Genomic DNA, 11,885 nt, shown 5'->3' with positions numbered 1-11,885 from the left:
ACTCAAACTACCTATACGAGTGTGAATTTGCCGACCCTTGGAACTGAAGGAACAGAGTAATTGCGAATTCAGTGTGAAACTGATTGCGTCAAGCTGCAGAAATTCGACAAAATGGATTAACGCATGGCATTTTTTCAAGAATCCATAAAATCACGACCCAATTTGTGGCTCAAAATACTGCTAAAGTATTCAAAAAACAACTACATATAGGACTGAAAGTCTACATGTGAACGATCATTGGTTTCTTTTAAAACTTTTTCGAACTTGCAATCCCACCTGGCACCTGCAGTGGATATTCTTGAAAATTTCTCTGCATTATTCTTAAAAATCAAAACCAAAATAAACCACCCCGATTTTGAGTTTTGAAATTTCGCGTTAGAGAACCGTTATTGCTCGTTATTTCGAGAAAACACACTTGGCTGAGTTGATTTTTTCATTTTTAAAGCCCGAAGTTTTCCAGTGAAATGTGATAGATAAAAGGAAACTTTGAAGTTTTGAAATTTCAGTTTCGTTTATAGTAAAACGTAATAGGCTACGCTTATCTCTCATTTTCTTGTAAATCATTGTTTTTTTTTTTTTAAATAACCCGATATAGAAAATTTGATTACGGAAAAACTGTTTTAATTTTTAGTCACATAAAATTTTTATTAAGTAATTATTAATTAATTTAATCAACTTAAACTGTACACTCAAAAATAACAAACTACCATAGATATTATTACTATTATCTTACCAGGAAAACACTTCCATCATGAAGGTGAATGTGCATAAAGTGCTATCGTAATTTATTCAGATATGTACAAATAAAAATTCCAATAAACTAAAATTACTTACGTATAAATGACGTATATTAACCACTCATGTCAGATTAATAAATATTGAATTGCAAATATCCCTCAGGTATCTAGATGCCAATTAATTTACTAATTAAAAATTCTTGCGGTGTCTGTTTTGAGATGATTTAACAAAAAGTTTAATTGTTGGTACTGGGGAACTCAAGTACATTTTTGATTTGTTTTGAAGGTTTGAAAAAAGTAAAGTTGCCTGTGATTTATAGATAATACCGAATTTAAATTTCTCTATTTGCAACAGTTCTCAAAAATTCAAATGTAAGTGTGTACCAGCTAGGTGCAATTTCTTTTCGAAACTTAACGGTGCCTTGCAAAAAATTATGCCCAAATAATCGCAACAAAACTTAGGAAAAATTTCGAGCGTTTGGGTCAATGTTTCATCTTCTCAATGAGAACTCAAAGTTGAAAATTTTTAAAAATTTCTAATGCTTCAAAACTTGACATTTTTTTTGTTCAAGATTTTACTGTGTACCTATCGCAAAAATTACTACAATTTATCTTAAAAGTATTTAAATTTTTAGGGTACATCCAAAATCTCATTATTTATAATAAAAAGTGCGATACGATTTTCTCCGTGTGGAAAAATTTTCAGTTTTTCAAACCTTCTGGTTAGAAGGGGGGCAGGAAACTAGAAATTTGGAATTTTTTTTGTTGGTACGTCTTGTCAAGGTTATTTGGCAATGATTTTTTTCAGGGCTCCATTATGTTTAATGCAATCTCACAAGGAAACAGCACCATGTGAAACCTTCATAACCCTAATAGGTAGGTACTTATCAGCTAACCCGATTGATTTTTAGATTTTTGGTAATTGAAAATTCAAAATTGGGCATTTTCGGCGACTAATGTTTTTTTTTTTTTAAACAAAATATCTCGTACCTACTTATTCTTTAAATGTGATGTCATCATTTCTGGTCACTCTGGAAACTCCAAGCAGTTTTTACGACTTAAATTTTCAAAAATGGCTAATTTTTAATTTTTAGAGGGCCTTGGTTGAGCTCTACAACAAGATAATCAATAGAGTGGTTCACTTATCTATTTTAATGTTAAAAATATTGATAAATCTATCTAATTAAGCTCAACTTTACTTACACACTAATTTATGATAAATGTACGATATTTTGACGTATACGTAGGTACCTACTTAATTTTTCTGCACTAAATTACATAAAAATGATATTAAACTCGAAACAAATATAATTATTTGAAAACTTAGGTAGTGGGTAGTGGGTACTGGATACATCTTGATTCATCCAGTATATTTCATTGAAAATGTATGTGAACTGAATTTTTTTAAAAATCCGACTATGGTCTTGCAGCCGGTCCAATATTCTCATGTTGATTATTTTTTGCCAAGTGAATTGAAACTGTTTTCGATGGATTTCTTGATGCGAGACAACGTCATTTCATTCACTTCCTGTATTATTTTTTCTACCGTTATCGTTTTCTTTTTTGCAGACGGTAGTATTGAAATTTTAAATATGAGACGTGATGTATCCTCCCACGTCAATGTCGAATTGTTCTTATCGATTCGTCCAGCTAATAAAATGGAGCCACCGAATAAATCCACTTGCATAGGTTTTGAAAGTCCATTTGCTTTATAATACGACCAATTGACGCGAGCTGCTAAACCCTTAACGACGAATTGAAATGATGTACCGTTGCGAACATCGGTAGTTTCAATCGAATTGTAACTAGAGAAGCCCCAAATCGCGATGTAGTTTACCCGCAGTTGTAAGTGAAAAGATTCGTTGAGGCTCGAATTTGATATCAGGTAGAAATACTTTTTCGCTTCGATTTTATTTTTGCTGACAATGCTCTCAACTGGATCCTTGCATGTTTCGAAAAGATTTGAAAAGCGCCAGCTCTCGTTGATTGTTTTTTCAATGTTTGTTTGCACGTAATTTCGTATGATATCTTTCATAGTTTTTCTATCGCTTGAATCCATATCAGTATTGCTTGTATTGACGAAAATCTGAAATTCAGAATGTAAATTTGTGAGAGATAATTATCTCGAATTTTGAAAAGAGCTCACCTATATTAGTTGTGAATTTCAGTATCAAGCCACGCGCCACCTTCATTAATTTTTTCGTACTTACCCGTTTATCATCAAAACTCATTTTCGTTTGAAAACCGGAATCGTCCTTTTCCCTTGAAATACTTAAACTGCTGATAAGCAAACTGAATGGAAAGCATTTATTTGATATATTTGTTGCGGTGATAGATCCTTTCAAAACAACGTGAATATCTTTGTAATTCGCCTGCACATATAAAATTTAACACATAGGTAATTGTATAGTTGCGAAACGTCTCGATTTACGAATAAATTTGGATCAAGCGGAGGTCGGGAGGTGCATTATTGCTATTAAATCACTTATGAGAACTTTTACGTACTTGGAATTTCTTCTCAAAATCGCACGTCTCGTCTTGAATACCAAGAATAGTATAATTCATCGATATATCGGTCAATTTGGAGCCTTCAAGATTACTCTGTGAGTTATTTATTCTGGTTGAATTACTTTCATATGCTCGGCTTTCTGTGTTGTTATGAAAATCCCATAAAATTTTAGCGATGGATTCAGCTGTCTGATTAGTAATATTGTACGTTCCATTCAGATGTTCAATTCCAATTATATTGAAAGGTCCATTTCTCTGTTGTGTGAGCGATGGAACCGAGAACTGGGAATTCTCATTGGTTTGATTACCTGATTGACAGAAAGTAAACGATAAAGTAGTTAATTTAAAAAAAATGAGATATCTGCTGGAAGAAGCCGGGCCACGAGGTCTTTTAACTCTGTAGAGGTTGCCTAGCCTATAGGTTTCCATGTTGGAAATTTGAATTGCTTGAAGAGGGTACCCTGCCCAATAAGCCAAATCACACAGACGAGCTTTCAAAGAAATATTGTGCCAGAAGATGAAAGTTTTGAAAAAGCTCTAATCCTTCATTTTCGATAAAACAAAATTGGTATACATACATAAATTGGATTTTTTTCAGTAGATAATATTTGTCTTTTTTTTTTTGATACCTATTTTGATTCACATTTTGAGGCTCAGCAGCTCCTCCATACTTTTTGAGAAAAATTCAAATATTCCAGTGAAACTGTTTTTGAGGATTAAAAAAAATATACTTATGAGGCCAAAATGCATGGCATCACTGCTTTCTGATATATTTTCCCAATGTTAGAAACGACATCTTCCGATGTATTGGTGTATAATTGATGTAACATACATTACGTAGTTAACTTTTTTTAAAAACTCGAATTTACCCACCAAAAAAAATAAGCAATTTTAAAATTTTCAACTGCTTAGTAGAACACTAAAAAAGTGGTTTTGGATTTTGATGGAATGGCCTAGATTGAAGCAAAGTTCATGTGATATGTTTTGGAACCGGGTCATTTCTCTCGAAACCGGTTGGGAAGGTGTTGAGGCAGAAAAACGGCGATTTTTTCGAACATTCCCCCTCTGTGAACCCATATTTCTCCCCAAGGAGCACCTCCAGAGCTAAACAATTTTCTGAGTGACTTACATTCAACTCGAAATTTTAAAATTCTCCACTAAATTTGTCCAAAATCCTGTAATTTTTTTTCCGGATCGACGATAATCCTTATTCGTACATACAAATGTATCTATTGTACATATAATATGTAAGGTTTGTAAAACTTACTCAAGACTCTCTTCATAAAAGATGTCGTAGTTTTTTCGAATAATTCCTGTATTAAACTTTCATTATTGCTTGGTCTCACTTTAAATCCATTCGTTTGCACTTTCACATTGGTTGGGGTATCAATTGTACTATAATTCATAATCAACTGGAAATGATCCATTGTGAAGTTCAATTCTGTAGGCTCGTCTGTTCCATTTCCAACTTGCATCATGCTTCCCGAAACACTTTTTATTGATAAAATAAAATTGGTCACATTGTCGGATAAATATCGAACTTCGATGGATTCGAATTCTGTCATACTATTCATCATTATGTCGATTAATTTCAGCTCGAATGAAAAATTTGTTGTATTATCTACTTGTATGTACTCATCGTCTACGGCAAAATAATATTCTTGTTCGTGTTGATCCGGTGAAAACCACGCGTAAATTTCTGTAGCATTTCTGAATGGTCGTTTACAAATGTCTGCCATGTCAGGCGGATTTCCAACGATTGCAATACGAGTTTTTATCGTATCCATGAATGCCTCGGTTAAAACTTTACCTAGTTCTTGTTGTCGTTCTCTGCTAAGATATTCTGTCGTGAAATTGATCTGAAACGAAATATTTTTGTAATTGAAAAGATCATGTCAGTCATAAAAAACCAAGTATAACTACTTTTAGGTGACGAGTTTTTTTTCAATGTGGCTGCAAACATACCATTGCTGATTCATTTTTTTCGCTGTGTAACAGTTCTGTAAAAGGACTCTCCGTTGATTTGTGAATTACTGAGATTTGTGGTTCTTTGATGATTATTTGGAAAGTGCAGTTATATTGGGTGGAATTTTTTGATTGACTAATTCTTCCAGAATATTCATCACAATTTTCACCACGACCGATTATTTTTTCGTAATTGAACAAATTGATCTGATGATAAATATTTATGCATATTAGATAAAATACAGTTTCACCAGAATGATAGATCACATGCTTATTGCCTATTTTCAAATCACTAAAGAAGGTCTTCCAGTTCGAGATGCAGAATTGCAGAACTATGAAAAAGTTTCCTGTAATTTCTCCGCCTAGAAAATTGGGGTTGATCGAAGAGTTTTGGAACATTTCGCTTATTGCTCTTTTCGGTATTACCAAAATTAACTCTGCAGCAATGATCATTCTTAACTTTTAAGGATGAAAAATGGAAAATGGTCGAAAAAGTGAATTTTGAATATTTAATTAAATGTGAAGCAGCGTTGGAAGGCTTTGAAATTTTCTCAGCTGCAGTCTTGGTACAAAACAAGCGAAATCAAGGGTTTCTTACAAATAAACAGTTTTTTAATAGATACATACGGTATAACTTATAAGGATGTACGAGTGTACCTATCTACCTACCAAAGTTTATCAGTCCATTAAAAAACTTTCGTAATTTTTTTTCAATTTTAATTTTTTAGCCTGATGTACGAGTGTTAGAATTAACAAATTATTGTGGATCATCTGCGTGAAATTTTCAAAATTGCTTTTATGAGATGCATATGTACGTAAGTATAGATAGTGAAATCGAAAGTCTGACCAAAATAAAACTGACCCAGAGCGTTATAGTTTTGATGCAAAAGCCGTCTACAAAAACAATCTAAGTTGACCATGCTCTCTCAATCACTCACTCAAACCAGAGTAATAGGGCATTATGTGCTCAAAATTCATTATTTTTAATTTTCATAGAAAATGTTCCAAAATAATGTTGAAACTTTTTTCTTATTCGTGTTTTTTTTTCTTTTTAGTTCCCAAATTTCGAGTTGTTTTCTTTTAATTTCCATACCTATTTATAGTTTTTTTTTTTTTCTGTAGAAGTTGAAAATTTTCCAAATTTATATGGAATCACTGTTTCCGTCCTCGTCGTGAAATGTACCTACTTTGACTCATATAAATACTGTTACATTTTTAGCACGTTGATCAACAATGTAATCATTTGGGAATTGTAAATTTTGACTTTGTCTAAACCATCCTTCGTTTGGTCTCCCAGGCGATATTGCTCGATGGGAGTCTTCAAAGTCAGAAAAAATGAAAGAAAAATGCGATGAATGAGAATCTCAAGTAATTTATGTACTTATCTAAAATTTTAAACAAATTTCAATCGCTGTAGCAAAGTTTTCCTTGTACCGTCTCTCATATTGAACTATAGAGAATTCTGATGTTGAAAAGTAAAATTTTTGGAAATTGAATTTTTTCGTGTTTTTTTCGACTTGCCATCACGACACTCTTCAATATGACTTAAGTAATTCTAAGTCCAATGACTGAAATTCTTAGGGATTTTTTGCGAGCAAAAATTACCCTTATATGCGGCTCGAGGATTCAAAATTATCGAGCTCCTATCTTTTTGGAGCTCTTAGTTCAAAAGTGTTATTAGCTGACTGATTTAACGATAAAAGTACAATACTCAGTATACTCACCCGCATATTGTCGAAAAAATTGCATACTATATGATTCGATTTGGAGGATGCAGGTATTGGTGTTATTTTAAAGTTGCTACTTCTAAAGCCACGTGAATTTTCACTCAAACTCCAACTTTTGGTATTGTCCATGAAAATTTTATTATTGAAGTGACGTGTTATTTGTGTGATGGTATGAATCAGAGGTGCGTTGATGTTGTATTGCTGCATTGATTCTCCTGAAAATAAATTTGCCATCATGATTAAGTTTTCAGAATTATTATGAAACTTTTTTCAAATAGAAATGGCTGACTTATCTACATACTTATTTTTTCACTGTGAGAGCATCTACACACAGGAAGTATACTTAAATAAACCTCGACCACTTAACACTCACTCGTAATTTTTTTTTTTGATGTGGTAGTGATGAGGATGGTCTACAAAGGAGGGACTTTTCGAGGTGGAAGCAGTTTGGTCGAATTTTACATACGTGTACTCTACCTTCAGTGCTCATTTCAGGAAAATTTACTTGCCTACATGTGCTCGTTCCGTTGCGATGCATTTTGAACCCAGCGGCTTTTTTTTTTCTTACTGAAGAATACTTTATAAGCGAATCTTTGAATTGTACCTATTTTGGGTAAGAAGGACTAGTCGCGGACATTTGGTGGAAAAAGGGGATAATAAGATACCTTTTCCCCAGGGGGGGTCTTTTTATTTACATACTTAATGTAATGAGGTTTTTTTTTAAAGTTCATTCACTCCTAATAAATGTAGTTAGATTAATTCATGATCATCAAAAAATAAGATTCTGAAAATTCCCGTGCTCTAGGGTTATTCTTTTTCTTATGATTTTTCTTTCAGCATTGTAATTTGAAAACCCCTGTGTTTACTTTGAAATCACTAAATGTGTAGAGGGTAAAAAGAGGACCAGAAGTAAGTACTCGCCTTAGCAGGGAACTTTATGCCCTGGTGAGTCGGCTGTTCTCAGCTTGATGACAAAACGTAAAACTATTAAATTTTATCACTTACTTAATCAGATGTTGGAATAGGTAATGAAGATAAACATATGCACTTAGATAGAAATAGCGAACTAAAACACTCATACACAGCATAAACGAAATAACAGACTGAACTCGCAGATGAATTTGTATTTTTGTTCACTTTGTTTACTATTTCCCTCTATATTCATCTTAATATTCCAACGTCTAATTAAGTGATAAAATACTTATTTTTTTCCAAAATGAAAGAAAATTCTATGTTATTTTCGAGCAGTAAGTTGCTTGATTTTTGAAATGCGATTTTTAAATTACATACTAAGCAATTTCATGAAACACCTGCAAACAAGAAAAATCAGAAAAATGAGTAACACTGCGGTAACGAATTCGTATACGTATCTGTATGTTACATTTCTTGCTGTTTGATCGCCAATTTTTACTGGCACATAATATTATCAGTTTTGGATTTTGGAACTGGGTCATTTCTCTCAAAACAGGTTGTGAAGGAGCTGAAGCGGAAAAATCATGATTTTTTTTGAAAATTCCTTCTCTTTGAACCCATATTTCCCCTCCAGGAGCTCCTCCAGAGCTAAAGTTTTTTCTGAGTGACTTACATTCAACTCAAAATATCAAAGGTCTCTCTGAATTTGTCCAAAATCCTGTAAATTTTTTTTTCTGGATCTACCCTAATCTTCATTTGTATAATGTACCTGTCTATTGTACATATGTATTTGTAAAACTTACTCAAGGCACTCTTCATAAAAGATGCCGTAGTCTTTTCGAATAATTTCTGTATTAAACTTTCATTGATGGACGATTTTACTTTAAATCCATTCGTTAGCACTTTCATATCGGTTGGGGCATCAATTGTACTGGTATAATTCATAATCAACTGGAAAAGATCCATTGTGAAGTTTAATTCCGGAGACCCCGCTCCATTTCCAGCATGTGTCATATTTCCCGAAACATTTCTTATTGATAAATTATAATTGGTCACATTGTCGGATAAATATCGAACTTCGATGGATTCGAATTCTGTCATGTTTCTCATCATTATGTCGGTTAATTCCAACTCGGATGAGAAGCTTGTTAGATCTATATACTCATCGTCTATGGCAAAATAATACTCTCGTTTGTATTCATCCGGTAAAAACCACTTGTGAATGTTTTTAGCATTTTTGAATGGTTGTTTACAAATGTCAACCATTTCAGTCGAATTTGCAACAATTCCAATACGATTTTTTATCGTATCCGTGAACGCCTCGGTCAATTGTATACCTAGTTTTCGTCGTCGGCCTTTGTTAGGATGTTTCGTCGTGAAATTGAACTGAAACGAAATATTTTTGTTATTAAAAATATGATGCCAGGCATTGAATACCTAATTTTATTACTTCTACGTGACGAATTTTTTCAATGTTGCTGAAAACATACCATTACTAATTTTTTTCCGCTGGGTACCAATTCTGTAAAAAGACTCTCCGTTGATTTCTGAATTGCTGAAATCTTTGGTTTCCTGATGATTATTTGGAGTGTACCGTGATTTTGGGTGGAACTTCTTGATTCACCAATTCTTTCAGAAAATTCACCACGACCGATTATTTTTTCGTAATTGAACAAATTGATCTAATGATAAAAATATGCATAAATGTAAGATGAAACATACACTTCCACCGGAATGAAAGATCAGATATTGGCTATTTTCAAATTACAAAAGAAGGACTTCCAGTTCGGGATGCAAAACTATGAAAAAATTGCCTGTAACTACTTGTATGTATATGGCCTAGAAAATTGGAATTGATCGAAAAGTTTTAGAACATTTTGCTTATTGCACTCTCGGTAGGTATTACCAAAATTGATTTTGCAGCAATGATGATTTTCAACTCTTATGTAGATGAAAAATGGAAAATGCTCGAGAAAATGAATTTAGAATGGGTATGATTTATCGTTACGACAGAATAGGTGAATCGCACGACAGAAAAGGTCGTCTAAACGACAGGCCCGACAAATAAAAGATATGCCCGACCAAAAAAGAAATTGAACGACAGAAAAAAAAGTTGAACGACAATCATATGTTTGCACGACAGATAAAAAATGTCCACGACAAATAAAAAATTGAACGACGGTTTAAAAAAATTGAACGACAATGGTAAAAAAAAAATAACGACAGAAATATCCATTAACACGTCTATTTTTAATTTTTTTTTTAATCCATCAACACGCCTATTTTTACCAAAAAAGTTACAAATCGAATAAAATGAAAAAAAAAATTATAAATTTTCTTAAAATGATAGGAGAGTAATTCTCAAAAAGTGGTAAATTTTGTGTACATAGCAAATTTCTCAACGGTTTTGGCATAATTTTTATTTTATTTTTTTTTTATCTATGCAAGCATCACATTTTACATTTGGTATTGAGATTTTTAGCCCTCCTTTCATTCGTGTACATTCGGTTTTATACCCCAAATGTCCTTCGACTTGTGTGTCACGCGCCATGTTTTTGAAAATTAATGATTTATATAAAGTGTAATGATCTTCATTTTTTTCGTTGAAAAAATTGACGAATTCTCATTATCGTAGAACGCAAAGGTACTGTATTATTCTGCAAATTGCAATCTCAATAAGTCCATAGGAACCTCAAATTTTACATTTGAAAATTGTCACACAGTTTTTGCACCAATTTCAGGGAAATTTTTAAGTAAGTATATTTTTGCTAGCTTCCCAATCCAACATTTTATTTATTGCTTTTTCGTGTATTTTCAGATTTGCAATTGGATAAATTGTTCTGTCGTTTAAAATTTTATTCTGTCGCTCAGACATCCTTTTTTGTCGGGAGGACTTGTCGTGATTAATAATTAAAAATAGTCGCTCTGACTCATTATTTTGTCGTTGAAAACCTGTCGTTGTAAAGACCTAACTTGTCGCTACCACAGCATTTATTGTCGTTTGCTGGTGTCGTTCAAACACCCTTTTCTGTCGTGCGATTATATATTTCCCATTTAGAATATTCAAATTGAATATAAATTAACGACGGAAGGTTTTGAAATGTTCTCATCTGCAGTCTTAGTATATACATATAATACGCAAAATCTAGGTTTTCTTACAAATGAACAATTTTGTGATCTTAGGATATACCTATGTACCTGAACCTACCAAAGCTTATCTGTTCGATCATTAAAAAGTTTTCGTCATTTTTTTTTCAATTTTTATTTTTTATTCTGATGTACAGTGTTGGAATTACGAAATTTTTGTACATTTTTTGCGTAGAGTTCTCAAAGTTGTAGTCATGAGAAATATGCCTAGATAATGAAATCGAAAGTCTGTACAAAATAAAAAGCTATCCCAGAACGTTAGTTGTTTCAGGAACTTCTTCACTTACTAATCACTGGGAGATTTAACGATAAAAGTACAATACTCACCCGCAGATTGTCGAAAAAATTGCATACTATATGATTGGATTCGGAGGATGCAGGTATTGGTATTATTTCAAAGTTGCTACTTCTAATGCTACGTGAGGTGCCACTCGAACTCCAACTTTTGGTATTACTCGTGAAAATTTTATTATTGAAGTGACGTGTTATTTGTGTAATGGTATCAATCAAAGGTGCGTTGATGTTGTATTGCTGCATTGATTCTTCTGAAAACAAATTTGCCATCGTTGTTGTAAGTTTTCAGAATTATAGTTTCATCACATTGACTTATTAGATCCTATGAGTAAGAAATGCGAGCCACTCATAAGAAAAATGGGGACCTTGGGGCACGAGAACCCTGGGCCCAAAAAGCATCGAAACGGAAAACTAGTACATGTACATCGTAGCCTGTCTCTAATATGTACCTAAGGACGGGGACAGTGAACACGAAAGAAAAAATTTTCAGCACAAACGAATGGCATATGTTTTAAGTCTATCGGGTGAGTGGGGGGGGGGGGGTTGAGGAAATGCACCGTCATTAAAAAATCTTTCAACGGCTTCCGTTCTTATT

General features: G+C 33.1%; 1 protein-coding gene across 1 annotated transcript; it reads right to left on the bottom strand.

The window, feature by feature from the left end:
• Positions 1-605: 605 nt before the first annotated feature.
• Positions 606-11,513, bottom strand: LOC135837149 (uncharacterized). The gene is made up of 9 exons (XM_065352328.1): positions 11,324-11,513; positions 9,340-9,531; positions 8,653-9,235; positions 6,935-7,152; positions 5,211-5,417; positions 4,513-5,104; positions 3,243-3,553; positions 2,948-3,109; positions 606-2,823 (listed from the first exon to the last, which is right to left on the bottom strand). The coding sequence occupies exons 2-9, from the start codon at positions 9,340-9,342 to the stop codon at positions 2,191-2,193; spliced, it is 2,709 nt and encodes a 902-aa protein (XP_065208400.1). The 5' UTR covers positions 9,343-9,531; positions 11,324-11,513; the 3' UTR covers positions 606-2,190.
• Between the last annotated feature and the right edge of the window lie 372 nt (positions 11,514-11,885).

The sequence above is a fragment of the Planococcus citri genome, chromosome 2 (assembly GCF_950023065.1).
Source record: "Planococcus citri chromosome 2, ihPlaCitr1.1, whole genome shotgun sequence".
Lineage (NCBI taxonomy): Eukaryota > Metazoa > Arthropoda > Insecta > Hemiptera > Pseudococcidae > Planococcus > Planococcus citri.
This window is presented reverse-complemented; position numbering and strand designations above follow the sequence as displayed.